General features: G+C 34.1%; 1 protein-coding gene across 6 annotated transcripts in view; it reads right to left on the reverse strand.

Annotated features, from left to right (window-relative positions):
- Positions 1-19,972, reverse strand: part of LOC310907646 (regulating synaptic membrane exocytosis protein 1-like) — a gene marked incomplete at its 5' end in the record, with an annotated part of 133,611 nt that overhangs the window by 75,360 nt on the left and 38,279 nt on the right. For 2 of the 6 annotated variants that reach the window (XM_083858041.1, XM_083858040.1), the window contains 2 exons: positions 1,554-1,666; positions 16,330-16,419. In XM_083858041.1, the coding sequence (XP_083714167.1) occupies positions 1,554-1,666; positions 16,330-16,419 (203 nt within the window). Of the gene's footprint in view, positions 1-1,553; positions 1,667-4,643; positions 4,716-6,897; positions 6,976-10,915; positions 11,000-16,329; positions 16,420-16,881; positions 16,996-17,304; positions 17,383-19,972 lie in introns of all 6 variants that reach the window. The other 4 variants (XM_083858037.1, XM_083858038.1, XM_083858039.1 and 1 more) reach the window with 4 other exon arrangements.

Raw genomic sequence — 19,972 nt, forward strand, 5'->3', positions numbered from 1 at the left:
AACAGGAGTTCACTGAAACAGAATTACTTTACAAGTGTTCACGGTATCAACAACTTTATAAACTTAGAGTAGCTTTGGACTTCTGCTCAACTTTAATTTTTTTTTCCTCTTCTGTACACATCCCACTTCTACTTATTTTCATGGTAAGTTCTACATTCATTTCCAACACCTTCAACAAAACATAAACTGGTATTTTACTCTCACACACCAGTTACCAAGACCAGCAGAAAGAAAATATATGAAGGAAAGCCAAATTAAAATTAAATTGAAGCTGATTCATCATTATATATTGTACCAAGTTCTGAAATAAAAGTAGAAATATGGAAGAAAGTTGAAATTCACTACTTTTCACATTTCTCTATAACACTCCCAACTTGCTAATATGCAGAAATAGAAACTCTGAATGTAGTTTGTAACTAGTTATAATTCAGGCGGTACTAGAGTCACTACTAAATGAGAGGATCTGAATAGAACATTTGAAGTTAATAAAAGCCACTTATATCAGTATATTAGTCATTCAAAAGAAATCCATTTATAAAACAAGAGTACCTTTTATATGTGCTAATTGAAGGGTTTGTATGCAATCACAGCTCACAGTCTTAACATTAATGCAAACTGATTGCAGATTAATGCAAGCCATCATACAAGAAAATCTCACTGGTAATCTGTCATGACAAAGTGGTCATGGTCAGCAGCTTTATCTGTTGAAGAATGTGATCTGCTAACAGTTCTGCAATGCACTACAATATTGCATCATTATAAGCATTTCTTTAACTTCCACAAAGATGAAAACCTTGTAGTATGTGCCAATCTCAGTTGTTGCTTGTAGTCAATGAGAAAACAAGATTTTTTAAACACAGAACACATGAATGTACAAATATTATCCACTGTGCCACTTCATTTTACCATAAGAGTTCATTCTCTGTGTGTAGTATGTTGCTAGAAAAGGAAACAGCAATGTAAATCCTTATTTGATCTTAGTATGTAAGAAACATCTTCCATAATCATCAGATACACATTGTCTTTTTCAGAAAAGAGCAGCATTCTTTGCCTGATCAGTTTACTCTTAAGCAAGGAAGGACTGGTGACCTGTACTCTCACATTTCCCATGGTAATTGTTTTCATTCTTTTTCACTGAACTATGAACTCCAGAAGGAAAATAGATCTGTGACGTTTATTATTAATCTAAGTTAATAATGCACAACAATAAACCACAAAATAAGAAATGAGTAAGACTGTCAAAATCCTTGCCCCCGTTTTTGTTTTGGGGTTTTTTTGGCCGATAACATACTAGACATGTTGGAAACTACCATGACTCTAATAGGAAATATAAAGATGAAAGGGTATTAGAAAAGTAAGGCGATTAAACCACATGTAATAACCCACCAGTCAAACTTCACTGTATTTCCCAAACTACAAAGATGCTTTCATTCTCTTCCATTGCTTTACTGGTAGAATTATAGCACTGGACAGGTGGTTACGCAAGAAGACTTAAAGTAAAGAAAGGTAAGAAATCAAAGAGTTTGAGCAATCACAAGCTCATCATTTGATACCTTGCTCTATACTGCCACTTCTTACTGGAACTTGTGGTAGCTGTCTTCCCCTACGACTGCTGAAGGAGGTGTCTGTGGGAGGAGACTGCGTGGGGCTTCCTTGCGGATGCATTCTGCAAATGAAATTGAGATAAAAGCAAAATAAGGCAAATGAAGAGACATTTTATATTCTGAAATTTAAACACAAATTAAGTTGCAGGTACTGAAGATGGGTTTGAAAAAGTTTCCATTTGGTCTATGCCATATGCACATACTCAGGTCTAGACCCCTAGTCAACTTATAAGGCCTTACATTTAATTTCTCTAACTACCTTCAGCTACAGAGAAATTATTTCCCTTTATTTGTTTGTTTGTTTAATTTATTTATATATTTGTGGGTTTGTTGTGGTTTGGGATTTTTGTCATTTTGGGGTATTTTTTTATAAAGTAATAGTGAAAAACCATTGAATGAAAAGCAGTTTTATAAGAACCACTTATGATCATTACTCACAATTTACATACATTCTCCTGCACTCATACAAGAGCAATATAAAATGCTACTTTAATGTTTTATTAAATTTAGTATTCCCTTTGTGCTGATGCAATAATTGCACAAGGTCACTGGGCAGCAAGTATCTATTTCCAAAGGATAGTGTTAGGTTTTTCCCAGAACTCAAAGAAGGAAAAAGACCTTCCCTCCAAAAAAGGAAATGGGAGGGGGTGTGTCCATGCAAGTACCTGTGTGTGCATGCAAAACATGCACAAGACTTCAAACATTCAATATCTAAGTAAGTATGATAAATCACTTTGGCTGAATTGTAGCTAGCACTAGAACACGAGAAAGTTTCTGTGTTTCAGAACACTTTGGTACTTGATGTCTTATTCACAGCTTCAGAGTGTAATGCCTCAAACACCTTTGGAACCCCAACATTTAAAATAAGTACGGGCACCCATAATAACTGTAGGAAAAAGGTTTAAGAAAGCAGAACAAAGATGAGAAGCAGCAAATTGCTGAGAGCTTACTGTGAAATGCCCTTGCCAGTTACAATAATGTCACACTCACTATAGTGGATAAGCACTGTTTAACCAGTTGTAAGTAGATCATTTGTTATTTGAAGTAGCACATTTGTGCAAATTCAAAGTACTGTTAGCTTTCACTAGGTAGATCAACTGACTTTCTCTTAGCCTGTAAGATCAGAGTTTGCTGTGTGAACAACGTGTGATTTTCTGCACGGTGTTTAAGAAAAATACTTTGATAATTTTCATATGGACACAGAACAAAACACAACAATGGAAGGATGAGACACAGCCAGTCTTTTAATCTTAATTTGCATAACTATTTAAGTTCATCAGCAAGAAGTGCCATCTGGATGGTGAACGTAGGTGGAATAAAGGATATGGGAGAAGTTTAATACCCTGAAGAGAAAATAATCTACAGTGCCAGAATGACTGAATGTGCCGCGTGTGCTCAGAGTACAACACCACACTAAAACCTTGGAGGCAGAACATGAAAGCTGTGCTAGACACATAATAGCAACCTTGTCCTAAGTGGAGAAGGCGGCGTGGAGCCCCGTGATGCCAGGGGATGTACAGAGCATGAGAGAGTGTGTGACACTAGCCTGCTCACTCAACCTGGAGCGAGTGTGGTGTTTTCCCCTAAGGACTGGCTGCTCAGTCCTTCGTGGGGCTGGAAGTCCCCTTCTGGAAAGACATGGGAGCAGACCCCTAAAACATCAGGGCCAAAAAGAGACCATGTAGTTGTTAGCTTCAGGCACACCTTCCCAATACCTGGGAATATCTGACAGGAAAATTTATTGCCTGTCCTATTATCAAAACTTTCTGGCACTAGGGCAATATTACATCTATGATGGAATACTGAACTACAGCACTCAGACTTATTGAAACATTTTTGTGTCACATCTAATACTAATCAATCATGTTATGGAAACAGAAGCCCACAACATGATCTGTGGAGATGTAGAAAGAAGCAGTATAATTCATGTTTCCCTATGCTCTTGTTCCCTGGGTTCATTGCTGAATTACCAAGAGCCAAACCCCTTGGACACCAGTTACTTTTCAGAAGTCAGAAAAAACAGCGGAAAGAAAAGGTTTTAGTAATTTCCATGGCACAAGAGTCCCTGATGCAATCATAGCAAGGATTTCAGTCATCATTTAGGTAATCTCTCCAACTCAAATTGAAAAAGCACCTGGGTTGTTACGACAACAGAATCATCTGACTCAAGGAAAATGCAGCCATTGCTTTTGTATCAGGAAAAATAATCTGGGACTGGAAGCAGTAAAACTAAAGGAAAGTGCTGAGGTCCTGCTGCATAATGTGCATTTTCATTGAAAATAGAGATGTCTGTGTTGTTCATGGAAGTTTTAAGGCTCTCACAATGTAAACAGATGTACATTCCACCTCTTGAATCAAAATAACATAAATCCATTTCTGACAAAGGCAGGATCTCATCCCTCCTCACTGCTCTTATTTCAGTTAATAAGCAGCATTTAAAACTTAACTAGATGTACTTATTATTCAGTATATATATTTATTCTTCACTATTTCTTAAGAATTTGAATATGTAATCGCAAACTACTGTAACATTAAAGTTAAAAGATATGACAATAAAAAATCAGAGAAATTCAATTAATGCAAAAAAGTTCCAGTCTTTATATTAATTTTATGCAATGATAGATTTAAATTGTAACTTAATTTTTTTACATTTTAAAGTGAAATTCATTTCATCAGAAACATTTTTAATTATTTATCTGTTAGAGCTATCTATTTATATAATCCATTGTGGTTTTTCATCCTCAAAGTTAATGTAAAATAAGGATTTTTTTAAAAAGAATCAGTGTTAAAGTGCAGAAAAGCACTTCTAGTCTTTGCCATTGAGCTTATCTGCAATGATGGAGAATGCCAGAAAAATTCCCTATGTATTCAACAAAGTGCTAATAATGGAGATACAAAATATACAATACTGCAAATTATGGCAACATAGCTTTTGGTACTGTCACAGACATTCTAAAAAAAGCCATATTAGAGGAATATTCCAAACTCTGGAATCAGACTGATAATATGAGATGCTTACACATCAATCAACACTCCTACCTTTCTGTTTCAGCTGCAGGGCCTTTCCTAGTTTGTTTTTGGCTGCTATATCTTTCCACTTTTCTGGACTGCCTGTGAAGTGACATGTCAGAAAAGAAATAAACAAAGAAGAAAAAGAATACAGAAATATGAAGATTATTTATTCATGTATTATAAAGGTAGTAAAAGAAATGGTTGACAGACGAGAAAGTGACAGCTATCCTCATAAACAGGCTGGTGAAACCGAAGTTTAAGAGACATTGCATCAATTAGGTTTGATTGAGGCTCATGGTGTGCAGCTTATGAGGTACCAAAACAAGGAAGAAAACATTAATCCTGACTGAGCCTGCAACTAGTTGCAAATTCAGAGCCTGCATTTGGCTAGAAACAATGACTCCTCATAGCCCTATAAGTCATCTCTCAACAACATGAGAAACAAGTTCAGAGCACATAGCAGGAAAAAAAACTTGCAGAAAGAACCAAAAATACTATTTGAAGGTTTAAATAGATTTAAAAATTGCTTTTAAATCTGAAGTTCAAAAGTAAAAGAAATACCGTGTCAGATTTCAAAAAGTGTCACTATATTATTAAAAACTTTTTTCAAAAATCTAATTCTATTACCTTTTAAAGTTTTTAGAAACAGATTAAACCAATTCTATTTTGTTCCTAATCAATAAGTAAGTTAGAAATTATTTCATTCTTTCACTCCTTTCCTACCTACCCAAATCTTTTACAGAATTCATCTGACATTTGGATAATGAGGCACTAGCTACCTCAGACAATCTAAGCACTGATTTTGATATTAAATAAGAACAATGAAAATTTATAGGAGTCTATACATATAAGAACAAGATAAAGCCACATTTCACCATTATTACCCAGCACTTTAAATATAAGTCTCCACAAATCTCGTGTTCCAAAATTTTCTGTACTATCTCTAGGAATGTTAGCATTTAAAAATTAGGATTTGCTATTTTAAACTTCAGAAAATCATCAATATGTATTATTTTTCTGGAAGAAAAAATGCACACAGTGTTTCAGGATTGTTAAAATCAGGGAGCGATGATTACTCAATCCTAGACCAGAAATGCTGACAAACTTTAATACATGCAAGAGCTTGCAATGATACAATTCAATGTCATATATTAGGCTATATAAATTACTATGGGCAAAACAGAGAAACAATAGTATTTAAAATAGTAAGTTTTCATTTTAAATCTTTGTACTTATAAACAGTAATCCAGTGCCTGAACTGGAAGAGACCTAAACAGCTGTGACACCAAGTTATGTCCAAAGAACATAATCATAGTGGATTTTTATTATTTTTACCCACTGCAAAATTTGATGAGCATTTTTTTGTGATGCAGTAGATTCCACAACAAAGAAAATACTCCAGCAAAATACAAAATGCTATCTGAATGAGCAGGGGTCATTACCTGGATTTTCAAAAATGTATTTTCTCACAAAAAAACAGTATGTCAGATTAAAATCTGAAATCCCTTTTGTCCTCAATCTATTTTTTCAGATTTATTTTTTGTATATTCTCATTGGTTTTCTATTTTTTTTTCTTTACCAGGACAAATATAAAGTGGATACAGAGGAAAAAACACATATTAAATGCTGTGGCTTTACTTAAAACCTACAGTTAACAAAGTTCTTTAAAAAAGCCCCCTGCAGTTAGCAAAGTTCTCATGGCTAGATCCACTGTATGCAGCAGCATTACCATTCAAATTATGTCACCCTCTTCGTTTTCTGTTTAGTTGGTTCTGTTTGGGGCTTAAGTTCTCTTACACCTTATGTTGCTTGCCTAGTTTGTGGCATTGCATACAATGGAGAAAAGAGAGCTCATAGTGAGTAGTTTCAGTCAGATGGAAAAACTAAGAGCAGGACGTGCTTTGCTGTGACAAGGAACACAGTAATACACAGCAGTAATGAGCTGAGTACATTTATTTCTCTGCTCTCAGGGCTGTTCTTGAGAGCAGCACATACTAGAAATTATTTTAAATCAGTCTCCTTTCTGTTTGTTTCCTCCCTCTGGCTAAGATGATGCAGTATACATTTCCAATTAGCTCAACATGCTCCGATTTACTTCCCAAACAAAACTCATAGGCGAAAAAATATTATCCATGAATGATACATGCATATATGTACTTGTACATAAAACCAGGGGAAAAAATAAAATAGAAAATGTGTGAAAGTATGCAGAGCATATGAACAATATACTATAACCAATACCTCATTTACTTTGATCTATGATTTGAGTAAATAAGGATACCTCTGTGCTGCTCCAGGTTTAGCACTTAGGTGGTCTACACTGTCCTGTTTTGGAATGCAAGACTCCAGCGTCCTTGTTCTTCACAATATTTGGAAACATGGATGTGAATTTGGACGGAATGAGCAGAAACAGAGAGATGGTCACATGCAGTGAAGGTGGAGACATGCAGTTAAATATATAAACAAAAAGCATTAAGTCACTATCTATTGGATAAAGCTGTATTTCTCATTTTCCTATTCCAAATGCTATAAAATTTTAGATGTAAGATCAACAATCTAAGATGTTATGAATTATAGAATGAAAGCCACAACAGTATTTTTAAAAACCATTATACTCTGTACGCTGAATGCAGCATTGTTATTTAATAGGTGCTATTACCCTTCTTGAGAATATATAAATATATAAAAAACCTCTTTGCTTAAGAAGATTCATCTTTTGTCATAATATCGTGAAATTCTCCTGAAAATGCAAGTAAATTTCCTAATTTCATGTATTTTGATGAAACTTTCATATTCTATTGCCACACAGTCTGCTACAGTAACAATTAACAATAATTCAAGAGCAAAGAAGAATAACTGACTCAGATATTTTTGTTAATAAAAAGTATATGGGAATATTTCTAAGTTTCTATGGTATTTTAATTTCTGCTGAAGCCACAGAATTTGTTTACATCTTTCAGTTTGGCAAAAATATTATTATTCTGTTGGTTTATTTATATTTTTGAATGAAATATATTATAAAATCTATGAATGGAATTTTTTTTTTGCAAATAACAAATTTGGATTCTGAAGAGAAAACTCAGTAAAATTTTTGGTCCACTAATAATTTAAGTTTTGTAATATATTTTCATCTATACCTCCATTAGGGTCAGGAAAGGCTAAAATTTCTCTCTAAGGTCATAAATCTTCCAACTGCCACACCAAATCATTGAACAATATATATCATATAAAGACAAGAACTACATTTTGCTTTATATACATAAAAGCTATTTACAGTTCATGTTCCAAAATTCTATGCACCCCAGTATATTTAACAGATTTTTGTTAACAAATCCACACACATAAATTTAACAATATTCCTACTGAAACTGAAAATTATTACTTCTGAAAACATAACATTTTTATACAATTCAGTGTCTGGCATTTTAAAATTAATTATTACTGTCTTGTACAAGACCTCTCAGTAGTTTGCAGTGAGTATTACTTTATGTAGCCTTGAAACCACCAAGAATGTCATGTTCAATACTTCCTGACTTTTGCTGAAGTTTTCTTAAAGGCTGGACCTGCATGGTACCTGCTGGTACCAGGAGGGCACTTGCTCTGCACGTGCCTTCAGGTGACTCTGGGACAAGCATTCTTACACATGCATGCATGACTGATGAAAGCTACTTCTCTCAAATGAAAATATATGAGAATTCCTTTTTTTTAAAGGCTTGTTGTATCCAGTCTTGGTTATATGCTATTATTTCCAGATTTTTTTCAAACTAACAGTGTGAAAAAAAAAATTTCACCTACCATTAAATGCTCATTTTTCATTCACCTTGTTTTTATCATAATTTACAATTTCACAGTTCTCCAGATACTCATCTGTCTACACTGTCAACAGTAGACATTTAGACCTTCTAATTTGTAATAGGAAAAACCAAAAAACTTTCAAGGAATTATGCTGTCTGATTCAATAGCAAAAGTATCCTTTAAATTATCTTACAGAAATACATGATACTAACCAAACATTTGCAAAATTTTAATACTGAAGTAATACATAACTCACGTCTTCATTGCATCAACATATCAAGGAGTCACTTCTTCCTGATATGGCAAGTGTACAAATTTCAGAAGAACATTCTTGCCAAAACTTTTATCAAAATTTAGGTTAACAACCATTAGAAATAAATACAATGTTGAAAAAAATTAATTTATCAAAATTAGAAATAGTGCATAAGTCAAAAATTTAAGAAATGTATTCAGAAATAGATCTTGATTGCACTCTATATGCAAATTTGTATATAGACCCATTTGTAGTATAAATATGTAAGGTACTCAAATGAAGAGTAAGATGGAATCCATCAAAGTCAATTAGTCTGTGAAATACGATTCAAAAGCTGTGATAAGCACTTAGTTTGTTATCCCTGCTGATCCATCAGTCACGCCTCAACAGCCACTACTTCAGTTGTCAAATTGATACGGGCGTATCTTAAAAAAAACTTTAGTTATTGAACTGAGTAGTGTTGGCCCACTGCAATAAGCATGTGAATTAATCAGAACAAATGTAAACTTACAGAGCAGAGAACAAAGGTAAAGCACCTTTGATTCCCTCACTGATGTTCTCTCTACAGATATGCAACGCAAAAAACGGAATGTTCTCAGAACTTCTCTTCATGTTGGAGAAAATCCCAGAACTGGCAGGCTGCAAACAGGTTAGCTTAGATTCCTTCTGTGCTCATCAGTGCCTGACTCCTCATCACTGGGTTTTGGGGACCAGATTGCATGCAAGACCTCCAAACACAAGAAGGCACCCATTTCACATAGAAAATCAGACTGCTGATTAACCATCTCAAAAACTTTCCCATAACAGATTCCATATCCTACAGATGCTTCATGGTAAAATGTTTGCTGGTGGGTATTAGATGATTTCAGATTTTCTCCACAAAATTTCAGCTGACATAAAAAGGCTTACTATTTGGCACTGAGAATGGTAGTATTTAGATGAAAACCTCATTTCACTGATTTTTTCAAGTCTGATACTCTGAAGTCAAAGGCAATTTTTCCATTGGCTCAAAAAATGAGAATCAAAATGACTTAAAAATGCCTAAAAGACTTAAAGTACATTTGAAAACTCTTAATAGCTTAATAGTCCCATCAAAAGGAGGTGTTGGCAAAATTTCTGGAAAAGCAGTGTCTGTAAGGGAGGAAAGCTTTGAAACAATATTTCACTTATTTAGTTTCATAATTTATAATGCTGTTTAACTCAAATTAAAGAAAGATATACTGCCCCAGACAGTTTACACTCTTCCCACCTGGTACAAGTGAAATATTTTTAGAATCAAGCAAACAAGATAAATGACAGTACAAATGTCAGTACTGTGGGTAGACTTTAGCAGAAGGTCAGGACTGGCACCACTGGTATTTTGGTCTTACAGTTTTAAGTGCAACTTCATAAGTTCATGTACAGATTATTTACATTAACCTGTATTTACATTATTCTGTATCCGGTCAGTTACTGTATTACAAAATACTGAAAGAAAAATTTTGAATTTTTATTTAAATAGAAATTACAGTGTTTGCTTAAAATAAAGCCTATCAGGAAATAACAAAAAAATTACTGCTGCCAAAGCAATGGGATACCAAAAGTCATGTGATTAGAAAGCTCATGAGAAGTAAAAAGCAAATGTGCTTCTATTAATCATAGGTAATATTCAGCATAAAAATGAATTTAGAGCCCTGATGTTCATAATCAAAACCTACCTTATTATGAAAACCTGCTCCATGGAGGCCATCCTGATTTGGACAGAATTTACAAACAGTGCCAATTTTTACATACATCAACTAGAAACTGTTACCAAGACCTCCAAAATATCAGCCTGTGGGGTCTGTTTCCATTAGGAACAGTTTGTTGAAAAAAGGAAAATCAATGAAAACAAACATATACACAAGGATATGCTCTACAACAAGTATTTATCACATTATAAAGCACCACAGTGAAAGCACCAGCACCACTTACAGAAGAAGGTAAAAACAGACTAAAGGACATTAACACAGATGATGTCTTGTTATATCAGACATCATATTTTGTGTCTTGAGACTATTCAGACAAACAGAAAACTTGAAAAGATGTTCATTCTTCTGTGCTTTATAACACTTTGACAAAAAGCAGAGATGATATCTAAACTGCTGTTTTATTTTGGGCTTCTGGAGGTTGTAAGTCTCCACACATATGCACACTTTTAAATTTCAGTGTACTCCTCTGAGAGTGCAAGATGCAGTAAATCATTTTTCAACTGGGAGGACTTGACTAGTACCTGTCATCCTCCGGAGATGCATGCTGGATATGAATCCTGGGACTAGTAGGTCGTCTCCTCTCTAGGGAGGGGGACCATCTACCCCTGTTTGCCCGTTCAATAAAACAGGAAAAAAATACGATATTTAGTTTGTGGTAAAATTAAATATATGGGATTCGGGACTGGAAAAATACCCCAAAAAGTAATGAAAGTGTGTAATTTAATACCCAAGTATACTTTACGTAAGGCTGCCTAAGGCAGAAACATCGCATCTGAAACCAAGAGAAGGTGTGCTCAAAGATGCAGAATATAGACCAACACAAATCTTCTATATGGTGCACCATTAAGTTTTCAAACAGTCTCAAATGCTAGACTATCTAAAAGCCTGTCATTTGTGTAGGAAGCTGCAATTCCAAACTAGAAAAGACTTTTAAAGACCATATGATGGTCATTATCTTGGTATTTTGCTAGTTCTATCTCTCCTAGCTATTTACATGGAAAAATGTAATCTCAATAAAAATGTAGGACTATTAATTATAATAGATGTTCTATGGCATAAAGTCACCCTTTTCTGGAATGTAGTGAAAGAATGCAAGTAAATTATTTAGCTAAACCTAAGCTACACACATTTGTGTATAAGAACTAGGGTAATTTTTCATTATTTGAAAACATATACTGAAAGTGTGTGCAGCAAGCTTCCTCTTCTGTTCATTTCTCTTTATCCCTGCAGTACATGCAGGTACATTATGTTACACAACCAAAGTCAACAAAAAGGACCTGAATTGAGATTGAAAACTGGCATTTTACATGATTTTTTTTTCTTGAAAATGCTCATGCAATTTAGAATTATATATATTATATTATAGATTGATGTTGCTTATTTCTGGGGGGATGTCATGTGTTTGCAATGCAACAAGTGTATGCATAACAATTTAGAATACCAAAAAAACCTGATTTATTGACAATTAGCAAAATGTTTGCATCAACTCAACACAAGTATGTAATATTTCCCTTTCTGAGGCATTCTTCCAGTCCTTTTAATAAGGAAAAGGGTCTGATTTATGGAACATGCAAATAACAAAGGTTTCAGGGACATGAGCATTATTTGAACAGTTAGGTAGGTCTTTCAGATGTTTTAACAGCAAATAGGTTGTTAGTAGTTAGTTTCTTTTTCTCTCCAAAGCAAGAGTTAAAGAAAACGTTAATGCATCAGTGCACTCAGTCAAAGCCCTTAATATGCTGATATCCACTACAGATATTAAAGAGCATTTGATAGAATTAACTAGGTAATTCAGTAGGAATTTTCAGAACATGCTCCCTTTCATTGAATGCTGAATGACTGTGAGGCACAGTACAACACCAACATGTAATTACCTATTTCTTTACATGGTTGGAAAGAACCAGAAAGACAGTATGTCACAGACCTAATGCAAACAGCTATTTCACTGTACATTATTTTAAATGGAAATGGGGGTATTCAACATAACTGTTAAGGGCATGCAATATAAAAATCAACATGAAATCAGGACAAGTTTAATTGGATCAACCTCCCTGAGATCTGTTTATGATTAGGTAACAGGTAACTATTGAGCTTTGTCTCTTGTTTAGATAGTAGTGACCAGCTGATGGCAAAGATCCTGTTTTGATTCCCACTGCAGTGAAGCACCTCAGAACAAATCTAACACAGCTATGGGGTTGTATTTTGCTGACCCTTATACATGACCTAATTCCTGGGCTGTGCTCCTCAGATTTATTTGCTCAGATCTCCACTAAGTGATGTCTCAGGCCAAAAGCATAACAGAAGTACCAAACAGTGCAACTGTTCTTGTCCTAACTGCTAATACATACAACAACTGCTTGCAAAAGCAGAAATTTAGAGAGTAAATAATAGCCATACATACATACTACATATTATTAACTGTCACTGACTGCAATCTTAAGTCACTCTGGGGAACATGCTATTATGATGAGAAACCATTTCTAAATCAGTTCAGAGTCTGCCCTTGTACCTCATGTCTAGGTGTTTCCTGAGCAGAGACTGGGTGTTGAAAAGAAATTTCTCCATTCTAAAGAAATAGCATCCAATTTACAAGGAAAAAAGCAAAAATTTTGAGACACAGTGAAAAGGATAATAATGAAAAAACTCAAAGTATAATGAAGTAGTAACAGGAAAAACACTGTCAATGGTAATAGAGGACATATTATAAACTTAAAGATGCCTTGTAGATTATCAAAGGAACTTCAGCCACAGAATCATTTTAGAATAAAAAAGAGAATTAAGAAAACAGATTGGAATAAATAGAGGGTAGATGGTGGGAAGAGGAAAAAGAAAGGCAGGCAAGGTGCAACTGCATAAAGGTATTAGTAAGGGATCAATTATTTTGAATGTTCTAGAGTATACTGTGCAAAAGAGAAGTATATGAAGGATTAAACTCTACAAAATCAGCCCATTTAACAAAAAACTTTAACAGGCCTGTGTCAAGGCAAGGTCAGTTTGCCAGCAAAGTTATATGGACATTACTTGGTCAAATGATGGAACTTATAGGAGGAGAAAAGGAATTCTGTGTTCATTGTTGTATTGGTTCTGTTATACTGAAACTAACTAGACCTTCACGTCACAAATTCATATATTCATCTGAAAGTAGTTTTCGGCTGGTATAAAGACTTTGACTGGCAAAGCAGTGTCTTAAAAACCAGTAACTACTCTGACCATTCCAAATGATGTGAACGACATTGTATAAAGTTCAAGGATCAAAACTGTTTCCAGCAAATCACTGACAGAGAAATAGGGCTCTACTGTCCATCTGTTATAACAGCATCATTTTCTAAAAAGTGGTTTATTTTAGCTCTTGTTCTCAAATATAATCTAATGCATATACTCTGAGTCAAAAGGTTAGGGGAATAAGGAGAAGTAATTATCCCTAGGTAAGTATATTCCTAATTTTGTTAAAGAAAATATATAAAGCTGTATTTAGAAGTCCAGACTTTTAAATAAAATCCACAATGCTGTCACTCAGGGAGGGGAGAAGGAAGAAGAAACAACATGAAAACAACTAACAACATCTTCAAAGTAAGCCTCTCAAACATAATGATAAAGTGCTGTAGATTGGACTTCACGAAACCTTAGAGAGTTTCTCTTTGATGGACCAATTCTAGACCTGACAAGTGTCTCATCTCCTCTAAGTCTCCAGCAATGAACACAACCATTTCTATATTGTCTATTACATTGGAGTTTTTATTGTATTTAGTATTATATTTCATTATAATTACTTTCAAAAGAGTTTTCCAACCGCTTAAGGTGAACTTGTCTTACTGTATATTAAATCTTCTGTTCTCATCTTGTCCAGCACAGACCCAAAACACTTTCTGCAGACCCTGAACTTCAATACATATTCTTCAGACTAAAGACTCCTGTATCATCACATGCAACTGATGACTAACTTCATGTTCAAGTGTAAGATTCCACACTAAACAGAGAAGAATTAAATAATCTAAAATTTATGTTCCCCAAAACAAAAGGATTAATTTGGTGGGGCTTATATATTAAATATAACATCCTCCTCCAAAATCTAGGCTGCATAGGAAAATCTTCTATGTCACAAGAAAGGAAGAAAAATCCTCAGTGAAAGCCACACATATCTTATTTTCAATGAAATTATCAAGAAAAAAATTGAGTATGAATTTTCTTAATAATGGAAAGGAAGGATCCCAAGTCAAAACCTCCAATTTAGAACTTCTAAAAGCTTAGAAAAACTTTCACAGTGAGGGGCAATTTTTCTGGATCAGACCCACTGATGATTTGGCAAAATCACCTGTTTAGTAGCAACAGAGGCTATTAATACAGACAAAACACTTTCATTTATAAGGAGCTCTGAAAAATTATGCAGATTCTGTACAGTGCCCAGTGGACAGAGGTTCCTGGACATGAATTCTAAAGACACAATAGAACTACTTCACATCAGGACAGATGTAGTTATGAGCACAAAATTTTTACTAGATAGTTTATAATTATCAGTTAGTGTTTCATTGAATATTCTACCTGATGGGTGGCATCTTGAAGTAAGTACAGAATACATTTCTATGCAATTACATTAAGTAAATGCTTGTACATGAAGGCAGCTGTATATATGTACACATTCATTTATTAATACGATGTTACGGTATTTTTAAAAAAAAATCAAGAAAAATATCTGTATTTCATTCTGAGTGGCTCAATGTCAGCTGAATATTTTTGTTTTAATAACCATGTTCATATTATCTGTAACGTCTTGAGCTCAAACTTAAAAAGGAATAAACTACTGTAGATCCATCAGGGATACCTCAGCAGAACATTAGTCACTTTTCTGCAACAAGAGCATAACTTAAGAAGAGCACACTTCCAACCAAGGAGCAGCAGCAAGTGGGGAGCAAGGAAAGGGAAATTATAAACAAAAAACTCAGGTGAAACTCTATCTCAAAGAGGGAAGTGCATTCTTAGTGCCTTTCTTCACACATCCTGTCCTACAATAAAGAAAACAACACAACAGTTGCAACCACCACACTGTGTATCAACTAAAAAAGCACTATTAACTTCCATACTAGTTAAATAGTAATCATACTGCACAGATGAAATCGTAATTCTGTCCTATTCCACCTCGAAGGAAGCCTATTATTGCCCTTAGGGAGCCTAAAATCTCATTCTAAGTGGTATAATTCTTAGCCAAAAAAATGGGTAGTGATGAAAAGTTCTCTTGTGGAATCACCCTTTTTACACTAGTAGTATTTGATTCACCTAAAATTTTGCATGAAGCTATTGTAATTGTAAAAGTACAGAAAGCATCCATAACATGCCTGCACAATGTATGTGACACAATAATATTTCCTTTAAATTGTAAACATCTTAAAACTTACATGAACCTTAACATAATAACAAAGGAAAAAACCTTAATGCAGTTATCTGCCTTGCAAAAGCAGATGCAGAAGAATAAAGAAAGCAATGATGTTTGGCTGTTTTGTAAAAAATATATCAGTATTGATACAGTTCTGGTTTGAAATGTGAGAGTTTTGTTGTATTTTCTAATTTATGCCACTGCTTTATTAGCAGCCCACAGAACAAGCAAGAAACAAATGTAACGCTTTTTAGCAAATGATGATGAAGATTCACGACCAAGTGGTAGTTTCAAAATACTTAACACTGCAATGCTATTATCAGCATACTGAGGACTTTTGTAAACAATGAACATCAGCTTGAACTAAAACAAAGGAAGTAGCCAGAAGCGGTTATAAACTCCAACACACAATTTACATGACATACATGAATATAGGAGCAAAAATGTCTACAAATACCAAAGCAGACAAGAATGTACAAGAATGTGGAATATTCATATGAAGAAAAACAAAACTTATAAGGATCACCAGCACAGATGACAAGAAATTCATAAGTTTTTATTTTATACCTTTCTCGTTCTGGTGAATGCAAACTAGTATCTGGTCTCAAGCAGTTGGTACTAGCACTCCTAGCCCTGTCAAGGGAGGGCTGCAGTTCACTAGTGCCAGTGCATTGCATCCAATGGTAGAAGAGAAAGAAAAAGAAAACAAAGAAAGGAATACAATGTTAGATATTAACTCATAAAATAATGCTCTCTTTACAGAAAATGTAGAATCACAATGGTTTAATTAAGGAAAACGTAAAAGAGTTGACTGGATGATAGTGTCAAGATTTGTTTAGAAAATAAAAGCAAACAAAAGGCTGCTAGAAATTTTTGCAAATATCATTGAAATGTTTAAAACTGAACAAGACAGAACAGCATCCACTTGTAAGAAAAGTGGAATGAGAAATACCAAATGATAAAGTTATATCCTTATTAACAGCAGTAAGTCTTAAGCCAACAAAAAAGAATGTGATCCACTATATGTCATGTGAAATCCCTTTACAGTGAAGCTCATTTATTCTGCAAAATCCATATTAGATACAAAACAAGTGGGGGGATTAATCCTCAGAGTCTTACCTAACCAGTAGATCATCTCCAAATTTCGATATTCGTAAATTAAGGCAATCATGAAGGAGTGAAATATCCTGTCTAATCACGGATTTGGTCTTAGCACATGCAGGAAGAGTTGAGCTTTGTAAATTAAAATTATTTAAACAAAATGAAAATAAATATAACATGTAACAGAAATCTCATAAATAAACAAAAGAATGTAATAAAGAAAAATATACAACGTATAATTTTAACAGTGAAGACAACTCCAACTAATAAAAAGTAGTTTGGTTTAGTTAGGTGTTAATTTAAACAATTAGATGAAGTTATTTTATCTCTCCATCACAAAAATGTATGAAATATTTTGTTAATTTTTTCTTTAACAAGGGAAGTCTAACTATTTTTTTAAAATAAGTGAACTACTTAAAGGGGACTCTAAACACTTCTTACCTGTACAGGTTCCAATGAGTACCATTTTCTAGTAAAGGCATCTTGGGTGGTAATGTTTTATAGTGCCTAACAGAACTTCTTGAATGTGGTGGGTCAGAAAAGAACACAGGACAACACAAAAACATGCCAGAAATAAAAAGACAGGTAAAAGCAAGCCACAACTGACCAGAACCATAAAATAAATGACCATAAAATAAAGGCATAATATTCTATTATTCTGTATAGCTGTAGGAATAGATATATCATATATATTTTTTCTCTAGTACTGTAACAGCTATCTGAGGGAAAATTTTTGTATTAACCTTTTTCTTAATAAAGTGCATGGATTTATGCCAATTCTAGTACAGCTCAGATGTTTTCTTGAAATGGAACTAATAAATATTCCATTTATAGATACTTTAAATTAAAATATACAGACTGTTTTAAGTTGATATTAAATTTACTCTTTATTTCTCTTAGTGATGCCTTACTTAGACCTGCAGAGATTTAAACCTCTTCAGTAGCTAAGCATGAAAGTCTTGCTAAAAAAGAGATACATAGTATCAAAAATTTAATTACAGATGTATTAGCAGCTGGCTCTTTTGAATATGGAAGTCTTTTGAAAGTGGCATATCAGCTTCAAAACTTAGCAGTAATAAAATATTATTAGTTTTAAGCTAATAACTTAAGAGAGGTACTACATCAGCTAGCACAGCAGCACTAAGGTGCTACATGAGAACTGTCTAATATCATCATAGATTTTAGAGAAGGAAATATTTATTTTATCAGCCAGCTCTACCCAATGAACAAGGGAAAAATTTAAAGGCAGGCAGTGGCTGCTGAATGGGAATTATGCCCATTTAATGGCTAAGGGTTAATAAAAACATTCTAACAATTTTTCACATACTCTATGGAACTACTAGAAGAACCAGCAGGCTTGAGGATTTTGCAGCATCAAGAACAGTCTGCCCTGATAAGACATTTTGATTTTTGTTAAGCCTTGGACCAAAACACAGCAGGATCAACATTAGAAACCTGACTGTGTCACAGGCAGATGAATCAACCCTCTGCCTGGAAATATCAGTGTTTGTAAAACCCTAAAGGATTTAACTGAGGAGCTTTGACTAAACTTTACGGGTTTAGTGATCACCACCAGTGACTTCCCTATCAGAGGTCACTGTAACGTGGCAGAGGAGGAAAGAAGGAATGGTTGTCACCCAGCCAACTCTGGCATATGACCAGATATTACCAACCACTGTAGGGGTGATCTAAGACATGGAATGTGACAACCTATGATCTATAGCATAGGTACACACCTTTTCATCATTTCTGCTATTAGTCATTAATTGCACACACAGGAACAGGATGGACAGCTAGTACTAGTATTCCAAACTGGCGAATTAAACTCACCATAGATCTTAAGTTTGTAGCTTGGACTACCTAATTTCTTTCATTTAACATGAAACCATTAACATTTCTTTCCCATTTTAAGCTGAAGCTGTCTCAAGGACTAATTAAACCATTGTTCAGCGAGCTGCCTAGAAAACAAGGATAAAGCCTTATAAAATTTCTAACATGAATAAATGTCAGGTCACTAGAAATAAGAAAGGACAGAAGATAGCAAAGAAAAAAAAATTTTTCAGTTCAGACTGTTTTCACAACTATTCTTTCAAGAATGTATGTTGCCAGTTTTGGGGTATTATTTGGAATTGGGGTGTATAAGTCTGAGAGTTAAATTTAAAAGTATCAATCTATCATCATCTATTGCTTTTATATTCACCTTCAATATGTTATTAAAAGTACCATCCTGTTTTATAGTATACCACCTACTATTACTTTTAAGGGGTGAATTTTTTGGGCTTTTTGATCATAAATATACAATAACAATAAATGGAATAAAGAAAAAGGCAAGAAAGGGCTGTAGGCTCCGAATGCAGTGTAGCTCTTACCTAACTCTATTGCTGTCCTTGCACAACTTTTTGCTGTGACCAGACTGGTTTAGTAGATTTGTAAAACTGTCGGAAAGGTAATGGCTGGGCAAAGTGCACCAGAAGTTTATAATGCAGTATTTATTTCATTAATTGAGACTTCAAGCAATGTCATTGAAAAATTATAATGACAATCATACTCTTTAAGAGTGAAAGGAGAAACGACAGGGCTGGGGCAGGAAGAGGGTGAAGCTACAGAAGATGGAGCAAAAAGGACATGGGAAAAAGGCATGAAAAACTGCTATTATCTGACAATAAAAAGTCATAAAATAATAAGTTAAATAGACTACTAAACCCTAAAACATTGATGGAGATACCTTTTTATCTAAAGTATGAGAATGAAAATATTTCTACTGATAATAAAAACTTAATTTAACAGCTTCAATGATGCAGATTTTTTGAAAGTGTACATATTTATTATTTTAGTTGTATATTACTCTGCTTTATAACAGAACACTATCAAAGTATCTTCAATACTGCTTCAAATTTGATGATGAAAATTGAAGCAAACCAAGGCATTAAAAAAAATAAACAGCACTTTGTAAGAGAAAATTCTACATTAAATAAATTAATAATGGCACTAGACAACATGGTTTCCATTTGATGATTTAAACATTTAACACTGACACAAAACTCATCAACACCCAGATTCTGAAGGGACAAGGGACAATTAGGTTGAATTAGTTGAATGGTTAACTACT

The sequence above is a fragment of the Zosterops lateralis genome, assembly GCF_965231275.1.
Source record: "Zosterops lateralis genome assembly, chromosome: 3".
In the NCBI taxonomy this organism is placed as follows: Eukaryota; Metazoa; Chordata; class Aves; order Passeriformes; family Zosteropidae; genus Zosterops; species Zosterops lateralis.